Below are 21,180 nucleotides of genomic sequence, written 5' to 3' on the forward strand. Positions count from 1 at the left end.
TACCTTTAAAAGATACTCCCCACTCAGATGGCAGGGGGAAAAAGGGAAATTGGATTCAGACACCAAGAGGGCCCCAACTTCTATAGTCTGGGGTACTGATACTCAGACAAAAGGGAAAAAGCACAGGACTGTTTCTATGGCCAAGTCTCTAAGCAAAGCACATCAAGTGCATGGAGCAGGAGAGATACCTTGGGGTGATAGTGTCTAACGATCTGAAGTCGGTGAAACAATGTGACAAGGCGATAGCTAAAGCAAGAAGAATGCTGGGCTGCATAGAGCGAGAAATATCGAGTAAGAAAAGGGAAGTGATTATCCCCTTGTACAGGTCCTTGGTGATGCCTCACTTGGAGTACTGTGCTCAGTTCTGGAGACCGTATCTCCAAAGGGATACGGTCCAGAGAAGGGCGACCAAAAAGGAGGTGGTCCAGAGAAGGGCAGTCCAGAGGCAGTCCAGAGAAGGGCGACCAAAACGTTGGATGGTCTTCATCGAATGACTTATGAGGAGAGATTAAATAATCTAAATATGTACACCCTGGAGGAAAGGAGGAGCAGAGGTGATATGATACAGACTTTCAGATACTTGAAAGGTTTTAATGATCTAAAGACAACGACAAACCTTTTCCATTGGAAAAAAATCAGCAGAACCAGGGGTCACGATTTGAAGCTCCAGGGAGGAAGACTCAGAACCAATGTTAGGAAGTATTTCTTCACGGAGAGGGTGGTGGATGCCTGGAATGCCCTTCCTCCGGAAGTGGTGAAGACCAAAACTGTGAAGGATTTCAAAGGGGCGTGGGATAAACACTGTGGATCCATAAAGTCTAGAGGATGTGAATGAAGAGAAGAGGCATGGGGGTGGCTTGTGGGAATGACAGCCACTACCTGGAGATTAATACCCTTATTCAATAAACATACACACGGTTAATGTGACTCCAACATTGCTCTATGCTTCAGTGGCAAGAGGAAATGTGGAAAAAAGGATTTTCATTCACAAAAAAGCGGGGGAGTAGCTTACTTGTTGCCGTGGTTACTACTCCAAACCAAATAAGCCTGATACTTCACTTTCAATGCATATCCAGCATAGCTCTCTGCTTCAACAGCAGGGGGATAAAGAAAAGAGGATTTATTTTCAGACAACAACCAACAAGGACTGAATTACATAGTCTGGGTAAACAAATAAGCATGGGTGTAGCTTGCTTGTTATGGCGGTTACTACCCTGAATCAATTAAACCTGATACTTCACTTGGAATACATATCCAGCACAGCTCACTGCTTCAACGGCAGGGGGAATGAAGAAAATATGATTTATATTCAGACAACAACCAACAAGGACTGAATTGCACAGGCTGGGTAAACAAATAAGCGTGGGAGTAGCTTGCTTATTGCGGCAGTTACTACCCCTAACCAATTAAGCTAGATACTTCAGTTAGATGCAGCTCCAGCACTGCTCTCTACATCAATGGCGGGAGTGGAAGGTAAATAGAACCAAAAAGTTACTAATAAAGGCCAAGAGTATCAGATAAGTATGAGAAAAAAATAAGTGTGAAAGCTTGCTGGGCAGACTGGATGGGCCGTTTGGTCTTCTTCTGCCTTCATTTCTATGTTTCTATGAGTAACACTGTCTGTATTTTCATGAAAGCTCATCACCCAGTAAAAAATGTTACTAGCTGAAATGTTTATAGGTATCATAAGGTTTGAGGATAACTGCACAGAGTGACAGTTCTTACCCTTAAGAGAAATATGGGCGTGGCCTGCACAGAGTCACAGACTGGATGAACCATTTGGTCCTTTTCTGCCATCATTACTATGTTATGTTACTATGACTAAAACCATTATATGATACCATTTCCCTCCACCAAGATACCATGACCATTTGATATTTTATTTATTTCACAGTATTAGATAATAATTTGTAACCCATAATTTATGATTCAAAGCATCATGATGGCACAGGCAGGGTAATTTTCAGGTAAAATATGCGTATAAGTTCTTTTTGAAAATTTACGGGCATACACATATGCGCAGGAAGTCACATGTGCTCCCGAGTAGGTGTGACTTTCTGCATTTACATTTATGTGCATGCTTTCAAAAATGGAAAATATGAGTATAAATCCTTTTGAAAATTAAACCCAAAGTGAGACATGCTCATACAAAAATATGGTTTTACCTGTTTCAGCTGGATTTCTGAATTCACGTGAACATCACAGATTTCACAATGAAATGTCTTATTCTGTAGCCCTGAACCCTTAGTCCCATTTTGAAGCTTCAGTCTTGATCCAGATCTAGGATAGGACTTAATTGGACCTGCTCCATTTCTCGCTTCCACCATAGTTTTGTGTTTTGAACCTTGCATAAAAAAATATGCAATATGTGTTAAGTCATAGTTTTTGCTTGGATTACAGAAGGAAAAAATTACATTCAGAAAATTATTAAACTAGGGGGTCAATTCACTCCCAGCAATTTTTGCCTCTAGATGCTGAACACTAGCTGAATTAAAGGTTTTCCCAAATAGTTACTTTTGTAAATTTGGATATTTGGCTGCTATGGGATGTTTTCAGATTCTGAAAAGGCTATTCAGAAATGACCAAAAAATATTTAAGTGAACAGGAGGCAGAGCTGACCTATGCTCTCCATTATTGGGCTCTGCTTCTAGCCTTCACTTAGGGCTTCCCTTTGTAGGTTTTATGCAATAAACACCCCAAAAACAACCCTGATGCAAAAACCACCATTGCTCCCCTCCTAATACTCTCTCACCTCTCTGCTTGCCTGCCTTGAATCCTCCACTTTGTTTATTGTGCCTTTTCTGTGCTGACTCCTCAGCTGCATAAGTTTTAAGCAGCTGATGGGCCTCCATTCTCCTCCTCCTCCCGTCAGCTCCACTGCACAGCTGTTCCCAATGGTGAGCATCGGAGCTGATGTTAAGAGGATAGAATGAGCAAGGATGGGGAGCTTGAGAGTGGTAGGGACAAGGATGAGGAGAAGGCTGGTGTGGAAGAAGAGTGGTGGGTTGTAGTTGCGGATAGAACATAATAGGACTGGATTTGTATAAGGAAAGAAGGCTGGAGCTATTGAAGGGGGAGAGTGCTTGGTAGGTGAGGCATTTGCTGATGGCTTAGGGAATGCGCGTGCTAGTGCTGGTTACAGGGAGGAACGTAAATATTGTCTTGTTATAGCAGTACATTTATGTTATGGAAATGAATGTACATGAAAAGATATCCAGCAATGTGAAAATACTGATAAACACCAATTTTGTGCCCTCAAAGAAACCCTTAATTAGATGGAAAATAAACACTAGAATTTACAATTTATAAACAACTAAAAATGGAAGCCCTATCTATAACCTACATTATATGTTCCACCTTCACCCACAAATGACTATTAATTCACGTAGATAAGCAACTTTTATTCGCCTCCATAAGGCCTCTGCCCTCAATATATTTCCTCCAGTTCAGAGCAGGAGTAAGTCTAGGTGGCCTTGCTTGTGTTCACGTAGCTTCCATTATTGCCATATCTGGGACTTCCAAGTTCTGCTCACCTGGAGATTTGCTGGGGATGTGGGGTCAGGAATGCTGTGCAGACCCTCTGTCCTTCCTCCCCCAGGACGGCTTTCTTATTTTATATTCTCTATCAGATAATAAAACATTTCCCAACTTTTGGTGTCTCTGGGATATTCTGATGCAGCACCTTTTTCTTATTCTCTGTCCTTATCTCTATTCCTTTCTTTGTTTTCTTTCTTTCTCTGGATTCCTCATTTATTTGTCTTTTCTGTTTCAGTTTTATCTCTTCCTTTCCTTTTTTATTTCTTTCTTTCAGCAGCAGTACTTTAATATTTTTTCTTTTTTTTCTCCCTTTCTCCTGCTTTTCTCCTCTTCCTATTCATCCTACCTGCTCTGTTTTCACCGTTCCTCCTGTTTCTCCTGCATTCTTGATCCTCATCTTTTTCCTTCTGCATCATTTCCCTGGATTTCTCCTCTCAACCCAGGGTCCTCTTTTTCCATCTCCTATCATTCCTAGTCCTCGCATTCCTTCCTCTTCCTCCTCCCCATTCCCCACCTTTTTTAACCTCTCTCCTTGTTCTTATCTTTCCCTAAATCAACCCTCTCTCCTTGCCCCATCTTGGCCTCCACTCTCTACCCCAACTCTTGGTTTCTCCTTTCTCTTCCCCCCACACTCTTGCTCTTCCTTTTTCCTACCTCCCTCAGTTCTGGCTGTCTCCTCTCACTTTCTCCACATTCTTGCTCCTCCCCTAGCTTGCCTCTCCTTTCATATCCTTACTCCCCCCACATTCCTCTCACATACACACACATTCACTCTTGCTGTCAACTCTCACTGACCTTTAACCCCCTCCCCTCCCACACACACAATATATGCACACACAGGTTTGCTTATTCTCTCTGGACCACAATACACACTCTGGTTTTTCTCCCTCTTGCTCCTCCCTTTGGATCTCACTCACTCACACATGCTTGCACACTTTCTTTTGTCTTCTCCTCTCTATCTTGTTTACCCTGATCCATGCAGGACTAGTAACAAGAAAGTGTTTCTTTGCCTCTGGTTGCTGTTTGGTTCATTTCGATAGCTAGAACCAATCAGCAGCCAGGCGGCAGAAGTTCTTCCTGCCTCAGACTCAATCCTAGTGCCCGCCAACTCCTCAACAGAGTCAGAGGAAAGAGACTGCAGCTGAGAAGAGACAGCAATTTCTAGGGCCTAGAGATCCTGGATGCTCTACAAGAAACCTCAAGTCTGGTCTCTGAAACCTGAGTCAAATCTGGAGAGTTCCCAGGTATGATTATTTCCTATGGAAGAAAAATATATTTTTCCTTTTCATCCTGTTACACCAGTCCACACACATGGGTTATTACCGTCTATTAACAGATGGAAACAGGATAAACCCTTTTTCAATAACATCATTACTTGGTATATAGGCTAGTGCAGCACAGTAATTGCAGTATTTCTCTGTCTGGACTAGTGCAGAAGGATTATTTGACTCCCAGGTCCCTGGTCTTTGGGTCTGGTCCCTGATGGAGCTTGCTCTAGGGTAGTGATGGCAAACTCCAGTCCTCGAGTGCCACAAACAGACCCGGTTTTCAGGATATCCACAATGAATATGCATGGAATAGAGTTGCATACAATGGAAGCAGTGCATGCAAATTTTTCTCATGCATATTCATTATATATATCCTGAAAACCTGGCCTATTTGTGGCACTCGAGGACTGGAGTTTGCCATCACTGCTCTAGGGAAACAGCTTGTGTGCTGTTTTCCCCTGGTTGAGTAGGATCTCCTAGGGCAACAATTTTTGTAATTGCTTCCCAAATGGAACAGGCCCTGATTTGTGGCTCCCTGGTTCTCATTGGGGCCTGGTTGAGCAGGGCCTATAAGTGGCTCAAGGTTTCCTTTTGAAGCTTGGTTTTGGAAGCATTTGGTAAGGGGTTTTTGGGTTCCCCTTGGGGCCTGATTTAGCAGGGCCTGGTAAGTGGCTGTTGGGTTCCCTTTGGGGCCTAGCTCAACAGGTCCTGGTAAGTGATTCCGAGATTCCCTTTGGGATCTCGTAAGTGGTTTCTGGATTCCCTATTAGGCCTGGAGCCTGTCAAATGGCTCAGGACCTTGTGGGTGGCTCCCAGACCTCCAGTGAAGCTTGGTTGAGACTTGAGAGGTCTGCTAGGCACAAGGTGAGCATCCTTTTCCTGAGGCTTGTGGGTGTGAGTCTTTCATTGCACCTTCAAGCCCTGCTGTCCCTGAAACCCACCCCCTTCCCCCCATTACCTCTGGACTGACTGGGCTAGGCAGCAGAAGAAAAGCTGCTTTATCAGAAAAGAAAAAAAATTGTAGTATAGGCATCCACGGTCCTTCTGTGACTGTCACTGCAGAGGGTTTACAGAGCCGCAAGCAGCAAGAAAGGGTCTTTTCCTTTCTGGAGACCCTCCAAGCAGGTGCAAGAATTCCCTATCATGGTGGGACCCACAGCTGTCGGGAAAGTCAGCCTGCCCTTATAAAATCAAACACCCCCAGAAGAATGTTTGGCCTGGGCTGCTGCTATGTAGGAGATAACCAGCCCTTAAAAAAGGGGGAGAGGGGTGTCTCCACAGCCTGCCTGGAACCTTTTTTTGGTTGCAGGTTCTGCTGCTTTTCAAATGGAGATGGAACTTTAGTTGTTTGTCTTGCACATAGGAAAAGCCATGAGACAGAGGGAAGCAACAATCCATATACCATGGCATTCTTTGCTAGCAGCGCCAACTGCTACTTTCTGGTGTTCCATGTCCCTTGAGGCTGAACAAGCGACCTCAGAGAGAGCAACTCCTTTGTGTTTGCATGTGCACAGGTGGTGTGAATCCAGCGAGACTGTGCACTTAGCATGGGGTTCTTTTTCAAATGCTTGTGGTCACGTTGAAAGGAGACACACATCTGAGAAAATATGAACTCTAATCTGCCCCTGAAGCAATGTTTTCGTCAAAATGCTGTCAGTGTCGGCCCTGATTTTGAAAAATTGTGCATGGCGATATCTCCCATTAAAGCAATTATTTGAGCTCAGCTGCCAAGCTAAGTTATAACTTATTTTGTGTTATTTTCATCATTTACTCTGTGTTGTTGATTTACTCCTTTGTGGGAATTGGCAAATCTGATGTGGAATAAGGATTTACTTTTTTTATATATTAAACTGTTTTTAATTGCAAGAGAAAATATACAAATATGTAATATCTGGAATGAGGACGGAATACTGGAGGTTATATTGATCTAATTGAGACAAACTGGTTGTTTTTAAGAAGTGTTGTTGTTTCTGAAATGTTTCTGGCTAATAATACATTATATGATACCAGAAATTATCTCTAACATAGAGATACCAATCAGCCCATTCACAGTGTGATGAAGATGAAAAATGTAGATACAGAGACTTCTCCAGCTACTCATCTGGCTGAGAGCTAATGGGTTCTTCCTCTCCCCACAAAACAATTCTGGTAAGCAGTCAGTTACAGTCACCCTACCGGGAGTGATTCCTTGCCCCAACAAGTCAGTGGTTCTAGTCATGGTATGGGTGGTCCCTAGAGGTTGCCATTCTTTTTGCTCTGACACTTTAATGGTATTTCCCTGATTGTCAGTCCTCAAGGGTGGGAAATAAATGCTGCTCTGTGGAGGCTTCAGAGTTTTGTAGCTGTGTTCCAGTACCCCTCGATGTTCATGGTATAAGTCAGTACTCCTGTTTGGTGTTCTGAAAGAAAAATACTTTTTTTTGGCATTCCCTCAGTCAAAAGGGAGTCAACAGATGTCTTGGGATGCCCTACTTCATTACAGAAACTCTTGCTCTGTTTGTCTAGTGGTGAGGCACAAGGAGTACTTTTCTTTCCTGGATCTTTTAGAAACGTCTATCAAATTTCTATCTGGGATGACCCCTTGATATTCACTTCATCCCTTTGTGTTTTTTATTTGAGGGAAGCATTTCTGCTTTCAACCTCTGCTCTTCAGACTCATCTCAATGGTGTCAATAATTTCTGGACTCAAAGCCAGGGCAACAAGAACACTTCAACTCAGCAAGAGGTTTAAAATTTAGTTTATTTTGGCTTTTTAAAGAAGAGTCAAAGACAAGTGTTCCTGGGAGATGCTATATGCCCTCTATCTGTAATAACTAGCATCTCCATGAATATATGACATGCCCTGACTTATATAATCAAAATACAGCACTACCGAAGTTTCCAGAATCATGTAACTGCCCACAACCTCATTTACAAAAACACATGATGCTGTTGTCATGACAATCTATCATGTATAGAAAATGCTTGTGAGGACACCCTTCATTCATTTGTAAAAATCATATTCTTTACTTGTCTTCCCTGAAACCACCCTTCCACCATAAAAGTTCCTTTATCAACACGGCTTTGATGCACTCTGTTCTTCTCTTGATATTCTTTGTTGTGTAAACAGATAGCAAGTCTCTGGCCTGAATAGGAAGCTCGGCATGAATTCCGTTCTTTTGAGCCAGGACTTAATTAAAACTGTAACCTCAAAGGATCTTCTTTTTCACCTGGTTCCTGTCCGTTGAGATATACATTTGTAAGACAAAAGCTTACATCCTGGTTTCATGTGAACCCAGCTTCATTGTATTATGAAGTAAATGTTGCCTTTGAATAGGCCTCTTCCTGTTGGTGCCAGTAGGTCTATCTCAGGGACATTCTGCAAGTCATGCTCAGAAAGGCACTCAGAGTTCATTCACCTCTGACAGGCCACAGTACAGCAGAGGCGTCTGGGTATTTTTCCTTCCTAATATTGCGTATCTGATCAATCATATTCTTCAATGGCAAAGTCCTTCATACTAGGATTGGAAGGATACGCTCCATCCTTATTTTTATCTGTACCGTGGCATTTGAAGACTAAAGAAAACCTATCAACTTTGCCCAAGGGGCCTCTGGTCCTCAGAGTGATGAGCTATGTAGGAAGTCTTGTACCTTCCCAGTCTCTGGATTTTCTGGAGGGCTTGCCTTGATACCAGGTAGCTAAGATATGAGATTTATCCCACAGAGGTCCCCCAGGGTGTAGGAGTACTGCCAGCTCCTAGATTCCATGATGGCTTCTCTGGATCTAGTTGCTTGGGGCCAGTGCTTATCTGTGGCTTCAGATGTCCCTGTAGTCTCACTAGACCATACACTGTGGGGTGCATCTCCCACTATATCAGGGATGGCCTGATTTGGGTGGCAGGTACGCAATCTATTGAGGGAAGTGAATCTAAATTCTTTCAGATGGGTTGTTGGCATGTCAGACATAAGCCTGATGTGCTCTGTCGCCCCCACAAAACCCGAGGAATCTGGTCCAAAGATTTGCTATATTGAGTCAGACCAAATGTCCATTAAGTACAGTATCCTGTTTTCAGCAGTAACCAATCCAGGTTACAAGTACCTGGCAAAATCCCAAAAGGTTGATAGTTTCCATGCTACTTATCTCAGGATTAAGCAGTGAATTTTCCGAAGTCCAGCTTAATAATGGCTTATGGACTTTTCTTCCAGGAACTTGTCCAAAGCTTTTTTAAACCCAGCTACACTAACAGCTTTTACCACATCCTCCAGCAATGAATTCCAGAGTTTAATTATACATTGAGTGAAAAAATATTTTCTCCTATTTGTCTTAAATGTATTACCTAGTAACTTCAATGTGTGTCCCCTAGTCTTTGTAGTTTTTGAAAGAGTAGGCAATTGATTCACATTTACCCGTTCTACTCCATTCATTATTTTATAGATCTCTATCATAATCTCCCTCAGCCATCTAAAAATAAATACCATGGAGCAATACAGAGGCATTATCACATACTGTTTTATTCTGTATAAACAAAAGCAGAGCTGTCTTCTGTCAATATTAACAGGGTTGGGCTTTTGATATGTTGAACACAGCATCAGTGATGGTTCACAGTGCAATGAGCTGAATGGTTCAAATTTTTTTCTTCAGGGATAATTGAGATAAGTTTTTTCCATGCCTTAAATTTGATTTGTTTTAGATATGTACATCGAATGAGTTCATTGGACCAGCAAATGAATGATTTTGAAAGTGCTTTGTTTGACATTGTCTGCAGCCCACTGTGCAGCAAGAGACGTGTGGAAAGCTTGAGCACCATTTGTCTGATGCTGTGTTCCTATTACTAATGCAAAAAGATAATGCAAGTGGTATGATTTGGTTGTCTCTTCTCATTTGTTTTTTCAACACTGTTTTATTCTCCATTCCTTTCTAATAATTCCTAGGATTCTATTTGCATTCTTGGCTGCCATTGCACACTGAACAGAGGATTGCAAAATATTATCCAAGATGATATCTAGATCTTTTTCCTGGATGGTGACTCCCAATGTGGAACATTGCAATGTATAGCTATACATTTCGGTTACTCTTCCCTACATGCATTACTTTGCACTTATCCACATTAAATATCATCTGCCATTTGGATGTCTCCCAGTCTTGCAAGGTCCTCCTGCAGTTTCTCACAATCCTCTTGTGATTTTACAACTTTGAACAATTTATATCAGCAACTTTGATCACCTCACTCATTATTCCTAACTCTAGGACATTTATAAATATGTTAAAAAGCAGTGGTCCCAGGCTATTTGGCTGGCCCTGTTGCAGTTCCTGCCCTTAATGGTTATATATGTGAATGGGCAGTGCAATTCTCAGAGATCAATGGTATCCCAGGAAGCAAGCAGGTAATTTTGAAGGGCAAGGCAGTTTTTTTTAGCAGTTTACACTGCAAGGGTAGCAACAGGAATAAGTTGGACCCCGGAAAGTGTGAGCTCAGCTTGTAAGCTTTCCTGAAGAGAATACATTATGGGGATACCCCACAACTGGAACTGATGGCAAGTTGCAAGTTTTCCAAAGCCGACAAATTCTTCAGCCGCTGAAAAAAACAGAGTTCCAACAATTGCTCATGGCCTGGTTTGCCTGTTTTTTGTCTTATAAGCCTAACCCTTGAGGAATGTTAGTGTAGAGAGGAATATTCTTCAGCAGTGATTCTTTCTGCTGCAGTCTCATTAAAGTTGAGGCTTGTTTCCAAACTCTAGCTGTTTCATCCTGGTTGGTGGATATCCCATCAATGCTGACCTTCCTGCAAAGGGGTTTCTGACAAGGGCTAAGTTTTTAATTCCCTGGGGGTCCCAATTGCGGCTATTGCATGGCACAGACATTGATTTCAGCGAGTTCAGTCTTAATCGTATGTGCCCCAGTGGGATAGGGATCTGGTTCTTTAGAACTATTGTCTCCTTTCGAGATGCTTAGTCACACTGTTCTCGAAGGGTCTTCCTTAAGGGTGGTATCCCTATAGGCCTATGCCCAGAATTACAGACCTTAATTGTCAGTGATCCCTCCTAGTTTTCCACAAAGTTGGTCATGTGTAACCAGTGCCGTCCTTCTTATCCAAGGTTGCTTTTCCCTTCAGTTAAACAGACAATATCTCTTCTGGTGACTCATAAAGGGCCATGTCATGGTAAGAGTAGTCTCTCCCCTTATTAAAGGTTTTTTAAACCTTCCTCAGGTATTTAAAAGATGGCTAATTCCTTTTGGCTGTCTGATAGGCCTTTATTTGGCAAACTTTACAGGGAAGAGGTAGCTTCAAAATCTTCATTGTCCATGTGAATAAAGTAGATGATTTCCTCAGGCGTTGGCTGAAGGATATACAGATTTCAAAGGTGCTTGGGCTTCTTCTTGAGAAGAGTTTACAGTGCCTGCTGCTAAGGACATCTGTAAGTAAGCCATTTGATCTTCCATACATTCCCTCTTGTAGGCACTACAGGAAAGATATACAAGCCAAGGGAGATACCTCCTTGGGTCAGGCATTCTCAGAGCAGCCCTGCTTCTTCTCACCCATGTGAAATGGGCTTGGGTACATCCTATGTGTTAGAACTGGTGAAGCAGAATGATAAGGAGGGAGAAATTTAGTCTTACCTGTTAATTTTGTTTCCTGGAGGCCTGCTACCCTAGTCCAGGATCCTCCTAGGAAGTCAGGGCTGCACTGTTATCCTTGGTTGTGGACCTTGGGTTTGGCAGAAACTTTTGATTTTGCCTTTGAGGTGCATCTAAAGCTGCCTTTATCTTCTCCTTTATGCTATTTATCATTCCTGTGGTGCTGTTTGGTCTGTGTGGTGCCTTACAAAGTTTGCTTTCTAAGCAGGACAAACACTTGGCCTATCTAGTCAGCCCATCCACACCAACTGCTCAACACTACAATCTCCACCACTCCTTCATAGATCCTCTGTGCTTGTACCATACTTTCTTAAATTCAGATACTCTCCTTGTCTACGCTACCTCCACTTCCAACCCTCCTCATTTTTTTTTTACACTTACCTGGCTGTTTACCCTGCTGCAGATTTTGGTATCATCTGCAAAAAGAGAAACCTTTCCTGATAGTCTTTTCTCAAAATCACTAAAGAAAATATTGATCAGAACTGGTCCAAGGACTGATCCTTGAAGCATACTATTAGCAATGCAATTCTCTCGGAATGTACTCGGGAGGGGGAGGGGGGAGGGTAGTGTAAAGGCTGCAAGAGAATGTGTTTGGGAGAGAGCATGGGGGAATCTAGTGGAGAGGCTGCGAGAGCGTGATGCAGAGAAAGCATGGGGAAGTGCAGTAGAGAGGGTACTGCAAGACAGTGTGGTAGGGAGAGGGTGTGTGAGAGAGTATGGGGGAGATTGGAAGAAATCCTGAAAAATGCAGGCAAGTAACTAGGATTCATTGCAAGAAACCAATACCCCTATCCTGCTGGTGATGGAAAATTACTTATAAAAAGCGCTCTTTTGTTTCCTTTATATTTGATAAACTAATTATCTTTTTAAAAAAAAATAGAAATCATTATTAAATATTCCCTTCACATTAGAATTTGCAATCAAACATTTACTTATGACTAAGCTCTGATGACAGAGTAACAGTGACCCTGAGAGTGCTATTGTCTGGAAAATAGGTGCCGGTCCTTACATGCAAAATGCATGTGTTTTTTTAAGGGACCAAAGAACAAATTAAGTAGGTGAAGGAAAAAGGTGCTGATACTCAGTACCAGCAAGTATCTCCTGAAAAACAGCTCTGGACCTGGATACGAAAGATTGGAGTGATTTTTTTATTTTTTTTAAATAATTCAGACAATGTTATCTGCAGCAAAGTTTATTCCTTTTTGAGGATCGTGAGTTGGTGGTGTACTTTTTTTTAAATTGCTTTCAAAATTACAACACGATTCTGCAATTCAATGAAGGGGATAAGGATTCAGAAATATTATTACAGGAAAAATCTATGACATTTTGCTTTTAAGATAACCTGTCGGATGCAAATTTTTAAATGAGTTCTCCCTGGGTAAAGACGAGCTAACCCACAGAGAAGGCCCCATTGCAAATTGCCCTTTCCCCTCTGCATAGACAAGCACTTGCACTGTGTCAACAGTACAAGTACTTTTCCTTGGTGGAGAAAAGGGGTGGAGCTGGGAGTGGGATCAGGACGGGCTAGCTCAGTTACGTGTGGGGCTTTCATTTTGAAATCCCTACGTGTTATTTAACCTGCACTCTTTGAACTTGCAAACAATGCAGGTTAAAAAAATCCCCTTGGCATTGCAGCTAGCAGGATTTTCAAAAATCAACTTCCCTTTGAAAATTGATGTGCAGATTTGTACCCACAGGCCTGCAAACTCTACAGGCTCTTTGAAAATTACCCTTTAAAATGATGCACAAATAAATTACTGACATGAGAGATCTTACTAGAGAGGCAGGGACTACCAACCTGTATTGTGGGCTTCAAGCTGTGACAAGGAGTTCACAGCTACTTTGCATAGAGAACAGTAAAGCAGTTTTTTGGCTTTTTCCTCTTCTGACTCAGATGCTAAACTGGTTTCTCCATTTGTGCTCTTAGAAGGTGCTGCAGATATAATAGTCGGTAATGTAGCTTCAGGCTCGGAGGTGAATGGATCGGCTTCAGTGCTTGTTGGTTGACTGGAACCATTAGCTCTTGCTTTTCTTTTATAGTCTGGAAAATACAAACACTCCTCATTAAAAACCTGGCTTATTTCATGGGAATATTACAATAACTGAGCAGGAGCTGCACAAAAAGTGATATGATTTTTAAAATAAAATGTAAACTTTTGAAATTTAATGTAATATTCATTGATGGAGTTTCAACTTTGAACATTTTCATTGGCCAGTGCCATGGCAATATTTTTTTTAAATATGCATATTTTAAACAATGCATGGGGATTTCAAAATAGAATCACCATGTATAAATAAACTGGCCTGCTGCAGGGCCGCCCCTGGCTCTGCCTCTGTTCCTTGCAGAAAGATGAGGGAGGGAAATTTTCCACCAAAATATCCTTCAAAAAATACCGTTTACCCATGGACATCCCTTTGAAAACTGCCCTCATGATGGGGAAAAAATTGTTAAGAGTTCATAAAAACACTTACAATGACTTAGCTGGGTAGAAAGCATGACGAACTGTTGGGTTGGAAATCAACATGTGTAACAACATTATAAAATATAATTTCCTATATATGCATTTCTTTTCTCCATCACTGAATGACAGCTGCCCTGCCCATTGGCCCCTCAGCAGGCAAAAGTTGACATCTCCCTTATACAGACCATGAATAAACCTCTGTACTGCTTTCATGCTCTGACAGTTCACAACAACACTGAACATATCAACAAAGTACGGCAAGAGTAGAAGTAGCAGGAAATGGAACTAGAGCATCTTCTCTCTCTCAGAAGGGCACCATCTCTGCCATACCTACTACCTCTGGGGGAATTCTTTTAAAACTTTGTCTTGATTATTATTATTTTCTCTATGACAACAAAGTGACAGCAAATTATCATATCATGTGCGGTTGTAAAATAATCTACATCATCATGACAGTTTATGATAAAATTGTTTCACACACAGAAGATCCATTATTAGTAACTTAGGCCTGGATTCTCTAAGGTCGCAGACCCTAGAGAATCCGGCGGTAACGGGGAGGCGGGGTGCGAAGCGGGGGACGGTCCTGCAATAGCCAGCAGCGATCGCACCTCCGCGGTGCGATCGCTGCCGGCTTTCGCGCCGAATAACTACACCATAAAAGGTGTAGTTATTCGGCGTGAAACTGGCGGTGATAAGGATTCTTACCTTTCACCGCCAGCAATGTGTCTGGAGCGTCGGCTCCGGTGCCACCCCAACTCCTCCTCTTCCGGGGCCGACTCCGCCCCCGCCCCCGCCCCGAGCTAGCTATCGTGCGCGAAAAGTCCCTTTTTGCGTGTGATAGTGTTAGAGAATGACCCCCTTAGTTATTTCTTAGCATAGTCCAAAACAGTTGTTCAGATATAGTTAAAAGAAAGTCATCCCATCTCCAACATTTGCCAGACTTTGGTATACCATTCAGATAAATGAGGAATAATGCATTTCCATTTGGTGGCTCTTACTAGACTAGCTTGCCAGAATTCTTCTATTGAGAATAATATTCTTAAGCCAAATAATGTAACCCAAAAGCAAAACATATACTGTATTCCATTGGCAGCGGTCATCCTGTAATATTATAGATTAGATTTCACAGCTCCTTCTAAAAACTGCATTTTGGGGGCGGCTCATGAAGGGTTCCTTTTGAACATACATAAGAGCATAAGATATGCCATACTGGGTCAGACCAAGGGTCCATCAAGCCCAGTATCCTGTTTCCAACAGTGGCCAATCCAAGTCACAAGTACCTGGCAAGTACCCAAATATTAGATAGATCACAAGCTACTATTGCTTATTAATTACTGTCATATCAGTTTATGGATTTATCGTCTAGGTAACTTTTCCAAACCTTTTTTAAACCCAGTTACACTAAGTGCTGTAACCACATCCTCTGCTAATGAATTCCAGAGCTTAACTATGAGCTGAGTGAAAAATAATTTTCTTCAATTTGTTTTAAATGAGCTATTTGCTAATTTCATGGAGTGCCCGCTGGTCCTTCTATTAGCTGAGAGAGTAAATAACCAATTTACATTAACTTCTTCATGTCCTTTCATGATTTTGTAGACTTCTATCAAATCCCCCTTCAGTCATCTCTTCTCCAAACTGAACTTTAGCTTTTCTTCTTAGGGCAACCATTCCATGCCCCTTATCATTTTGATCACCCTTCTCTGCACTTTCTCCAGTGCAGCTATATCCTTTTTGAGATGCAGTGCCCAGAACTGCACAGACTATTCAAGGTGCATGGAGTGATACACAGCCTTGCCAGCAACTATCAGGAAAGTCTGACCATACATTATTGAGGTCAAATACAGGATTTTAACTTCTGGTGGAATTCTCTGCCAAAACTTTAATTCTGTTCATTATATTTTACAATTCTACATATTTTTCTCAAAATAATACAAATAGCAGTGGCCAACTCAGGTCCTCAAGAGCTACAAATAGGCCTGGTTTTCAGGATATCTATATTGAATATGAATGAGATAGATCTGCATATAATAGAGGTAAGTACATGCAAATCTATGTCATGCATATTCATTGTCGATATCCTAAAACCAAGCCTGTTTGTGGCTCTTGAGGACTGGAATTGGTCACCCTTGCAAAACAGTAACACTTTTTGAGTAAAATTCATTTAAACTACAGAGGGGAGGAGCAAGATGGCCGCGGGCAAGTAGATGCTGTAACATGCTGTCCTGGATCTTTTTTCCTCCACGGTTTCTTTTATGGTCCCTAAGCGAAAAGAGAAGGTGAAGGTTTTCCCCATTCAGCATACACACCTTTCCGGCCAGCAAGTTATTACCAGCTTTGTGTCTCCAATTCCTGCTTTACCTGGAGGCCTGGACCCCATTGTAGGGCACAGTGAATGAGCGTCGGCCCAGCCTGGGAAGGAGGTTTCCCTTAGCCACCAGGAACAAGATTATCCGCCGGCAGCCAGATGCGATCCCTTCCAGGAAGCAGCACTGACATAGGATAAGAACATAAGAAAATGCCATACTGGGTCAGACCAAGGGTCCATCAAGCCCAGCATCCTGTTTCCAACAGTGGCCAATCCAGGCCATAAGAACCTGGCAAGTACCCAAAAACTAAGTCTATTCCATGTAACCATTGCTAATGGCAGTGGCTATTCTCTAAGTGAACTTAATAGCAGGTAATGTCTCTCCAGCATCTATGCGAGAGGGGGCTGAGCAGGGTTTGTTGTCTGCCCTACCTTTGCGGAAACTCGCGGCAGCTCCTGGTACTGTGGATATGTTTTGCCGAACTCTGGATGCTTCGGTACGTGAGTGCCCTGAAATGGCAACTGTTTCTTCTGGATCAGTTACTGAGGAAAGTTCCTTTGCCAGTGAGTTTGCCCAGCCCCTTCAAAACCAGCGATGGTGACTCTGGGTTCTCTATGGGAGATGATGGGCCAGGTTTGGTCATATTCTTTGTGTTTCCACTAATAAAATGGATCCTTTGCCTCAAAACTAGAACCCCAGGTTTCCAGAATTGGGACACAAATACAGGAGCATGGGAAACAGCTTTCTGGGCTTAATGAAGACATGGGAAAAATGCAGGGAGGGTCAAATCTGCTATATTAGAAGCACAAGGAGAGTCGTATTGAAGTGTTGGAGAATTCTGCCGGAAGGCTTAATCTTTACATTCTGAACTTCCCTAAAATGCCTGGAGAACTTCCCTGGATTACCCTTAAAAAATGTCTGAGATGCTTCCCTCTGAATAAATTGGCATTTCTACCATCTTTTTCCCAATCTAATGTTGTGCTTGCTCAAGATGTTCCATTGTTTCTTCACTAAACTTAATTTCTGGAAACATCTGGGCCAGAAATCATTGAAAGAGTTACTTTACTTATTACTTTTTTCTCTAAAGCTGATTTAAGTAAAGTGATGCTTAACAGCTCCCAGTAATAGGGATTTAATCAAGAGAAATGAGTATTGCCTATATATAAGATATGATTATTTCCTGATTTTCCTACTTTTTGTATCATATGCATTATATTGTTGAAAAGCTTAATAAAAATCTAAATTTAAAAAGAAAGTAAAGTGATGGTTGCTTATTTTAGAATCTAAATGCAGACTTTTCAGGTAAAAAGATGAGGATTTTTCCTGATTTATCAAGGCTGACACAAGAAAGAAGGAAGGCTTTTCTCGCTCTTACAAAGGATACTTTGACTTTGGGTGCCTCATTTGTTTTGCGTTACGCTTAATATCACTCAGAAAGTTCTTTTTTTTTTTTTCCCTGACCAACATAAATCCTTTGTAGAAGCCAGAAGGATCTTAACATCTTCTCCTGCTTCTGTAGAAATCCAGTAAATTCTTGTATTTGTTAACTTCAGGAATCATAGTAACTTGCTAGTGGTTTTTCTTCATTTTCTTTTTCTTCATTTTTTTCTGTATTTCTCTCCTCCCCTTCATTGTTTCTTTTATATAGGAGGTTGCATGTTTGGGTAATTGACTGTATTATTGCCTAGAAATATTATTTTGTCAGTCTCCTCATTTCAATACAAAGTTATGTGTGCTTTGTTAAATTGAAATTGTATTAAAAATAAAGTAAAAAAATTAATTTAAAGTACAATGCAGAAAAATATTGTTATACTCAAAGAAGCAGAATTAAAACATTTTTTGGCACAGAATTCTCCCAGGAGTATTATAATAGGCTTCTTCACCACTCTCTCCCTCCACCCCCCCCCCTCCCCAGCCTCTGCTCCTCCAGCTTGTAGACACTAGCCTCATCCCCCTACTTCATTCCCTATCCCCACCAGTGTATTCTCCCTCACTCTCCCTCCAACCAGCCTCTCCCATGCCATCCCGACCAGCCTCTCCTCCACTCTCCCTCTCACCAGTCCCTGCAAGTCTCACCTTCCCTCCAGCTTTCTCTAGCATCTTGAGGCACACTTAGGGGTAGATTTTCAAAAATACGCACGGGCATACATGTGCATATGCTACCCAGGATGCACACATGTATGCCCGATTTTGTAACATGCATGTGCAGGCGAGCGCATGTTATAAAATCAGGGGTCATGCGCCAAGGGGGTGCACAATTGTGTACCCTGCGCGCGCTGATGCCCGTGGACTTCCCCCGTTACCTCCCAGGCCACTACGAAATCGGAGTGGCCTGTGAGGGAACTTCCCTTCCCACCCCTTCCCCTAACCTTTACCCGCCCTAGCCCTACTCTAACTCCCCCCCCCCCCCCCAAATTTTTATTCTACCTTTTGCGCCTATCTGGAGGAAGGCACAGTTTGCGCATGCCGGCAGCCTGCTGGCACGCGATCCTCTGAAACAGCGGCCTCTGGCCCCGCCCCCACCCCACCTCCAGACCACTCCTTTTGAAAAGCCCTGGGACTTAGATGCATCCCAGGCCTTTATAAAATAGGCCCGGTGCGCGTAACCCCGCCGCGGGTGTAGGGCTTTGAAAATCAGCCCCTTACCGTCTCTTTCTCCCTCTCTATCCCACCTTCTCACTCTCTTTTCTAACCCTCTACCCACTCTCTCCTCTTCCCAATCATCTCTCTTTCACTCTCCTACCCCTTCAGTCTCTTTCTCTCTCTCTCTCTCCCCTAACCTCCTTCCAGCCTTTTCTTCACTCTCTTAACCTTTTTCTCTCCCCAAATCTCCCCTTCCAGTCTTTCTCTCCTGAATGCACTATATCCTGCAGTGAAGCTTCTCTTCTTTTTGCCAGCTCACACAGCTGACTCTTCTTACAAACATTGAGACCAATTCAGTAAAGATCATGGGAGAATGGGCGCTCTATGTTAAGTGCTCACTCTCCCAACACGTGCGCCCAGTCACCTCTCCTAGGCGTTTGATCCTATATTTAAATGAGGGGGTCACACTAAAAGAAGGCACTAGGGATGATTACGTGCCCCTAGCGCCTCCTTGGCCCAGGAGATGTGGCTCTGTCAGCAGGAAACCGACGCTCAATATTTAAAAATTTTTTTTACATTTTTGGTTCCTCTGACTTAACATCACTAGGATATTAAGTCAGAGGGAGTACAGAAAAGCAGTATTTTCTGCTTTTCTATACACTGTTTTGGGCTGCTCATAAATTAACGCCTGGCCACACATTTTACTTTCAGAATCCCAGGTGACTAACTAATAGCCTCATCAATATGCATTTGCATGTGATAAGTGCTATTAGATTCCAGAGGTTTTGGCCATGTGCTTTTGACATGCTAAACCCCTTACAGTATAAGGGGTAATACACCTGCGTTGAAAACACGGGGCCAAACATGTGTTAAACAGTGCACACGGCCAAGCGCACTTTACAGAATCGGCCCGATTGAGCAGAAATGGCTCCTCCTGCTTTGCCAACTCTGTGCCACGTGCCTCATCCCCCTACTGTGCAGCTCATGTTCTGCAAAGAAAAGAGTAAATTCTACATGAGAGGGGAAATTCTGCACAGTGGTGAAGAATTCTCCTAGGAATAACCTATCCTGCAGGACACTGTACAAGGCATCCTCGGCAGTCATGTCCTCATACTTAAGCCGATGTAATAAGGTGTGTGTGTGTGGCTGTGTGCATAAGTGAAAGCACAGTTGTAAGCAAATTTTTGTGTGTGCAACTTTATGCCCAATTTAAGAAGTTCAGCACACAAAAAATGTGTGCACAAACATGAATAAAACTATACGCACCACTTTGCATGTTTCTATGCAGATCGTATCAAGGCATTAGTTATTATTCCCCAATACAGAGAGGTGTTAGGCTTTATTCATGCTTTCTTAATGCTGGAAATTTAACTCCTAATCAGAGATGGAGTAAAGTTTCTGAAGCTATTGTTAGTCTATGGGACTGAACCTGGAGTTTGTGGTTTGAGCGTCCTGTACCGGGATTTATGCATAAAAAACACAAATTTATACATAAATCATTCTTTCTGCATATAAAAACATGATTAATGTGCATAAAGCATGTCTTTCTGCACATTGTTTGTTTAGCATGCTTTTCTAAACTCCTGCTGCAATTAGCATATCATTAACTTACTGCATCAGGAGTTAGGCCTTTATTAGCACAGGAGTAAAGAAAATGTGTACTGTTTCTCACGTCTTATTACAGTGGGCCCACAGGAAGCTGTACAGTATATTCATATATGCCATGCCTCTGGGATATATCCATCACCCTTCATTAGGAAAGTGACCTATAAGAAAGGAAGCCCTGATTACCTTCTGCTATTGCAAAATGGTACAGGGATATTGCATGTCATCAGATATGCGATCAAGCCTGAAATGTATAAAGCAACTGACACTCTTGGAAGAAGCCAATAAAACCCAGAAAAATTAAAACATTTCGCATTAATTTTCAATAAAATTGTACATTTGTTGTGTTTATTTTGTCTCGTATGTCATTTCTAACAAATTTCGTGGTTTGAGTAAGCCTGCATGGGTACAGTGTGGATACAAGTAGTCTATGTACAAGAAAGGATTTGCATAAGTTGCTCGTGTAATAAAGAGATGATCTGGCAAAGTACTTTTAAAATTACAAATATCTCAATCTCCAGCAGAGAAAGTGGATTATTTTTTTTGTAAAAGCAGCCAGAAACGCTGCTAAAATGGTACCCTTTGTGATCCCTGTCCTGACGCTTCTTTGACATTTCATGTGCATGGTATAGGGTAGCATGGCTTGTATGATTTTCCATGGGAGGAAAATATTCTATTTGTTACAAAGCCTCTCCAATAAAACATTATAAGAGCTGGGTAGCAAAAGGAAAGACTAAGCAGGAGTAAATATATCTAGGCTTGAGGGCTCCAAGAGGCAAATAAAACCTGTATAAATGGCAGAG

At 42.2% G+C, this 21,180-nt stretch overlaps 1 protein-coding gene and 1 long non-coding RNA gene across 6 annotated transcripts in view; one reads left to right on the forward strand and one right to left on the reverse strand.

Annotated features, from left to right (window-relative positions):
- Nucleotides 1-21,180, forward strand: part of LOC115093730 — a 112,243-nt gene that overhangs the window by 65,539 nt on the left and 25,524 nt on the right. The gene's annotated exons all lie outside the window — the stretch shown is intronic.
- The window catches only part of ZNF385B (zinc finger protein 385B), a 690,453-nt gene that overhangs the window by 24,759 nt on the left and 644,514 nt on the right, over nucleotides 1-21,180 (reverse strand). For both annotated transcript variants that reach the window (XM_029605911.1, XM_029605910.1), the window contains 2 exons: nucleotides 13,220-13,462; nucleotides 2,166-2,344 (listed from right to left, as the gene is read on the reverse strand). In XM_029605911.1, coding sequence (XP_029461771.1) covers nucleotides 2,166-2,344; nucleotides 13,220-13,462 — 422 coding nt within the window. The remainder of the gene's footprint in view (nucleotides 1-2,165; nucleotides 2,345-13,219; nucleotides 13,463-21,180) is intronic.

This window comes from Rhinatrema bivittatum, chromosome 6, assembly GCF_901001135.1.
Source record: "Rhinatrema bivittatum chromosome 6, aRhiBiv1.1, whole genome shotgun sequence".
NCBI classification, from domain to species: domain Eukaryota; kingdom Metazoa; phylum Chordata; class Amphibia; order Gymnophiona; family Rhinatrematidae; genus Rhinatrema; species Rhinatrema bivittatum.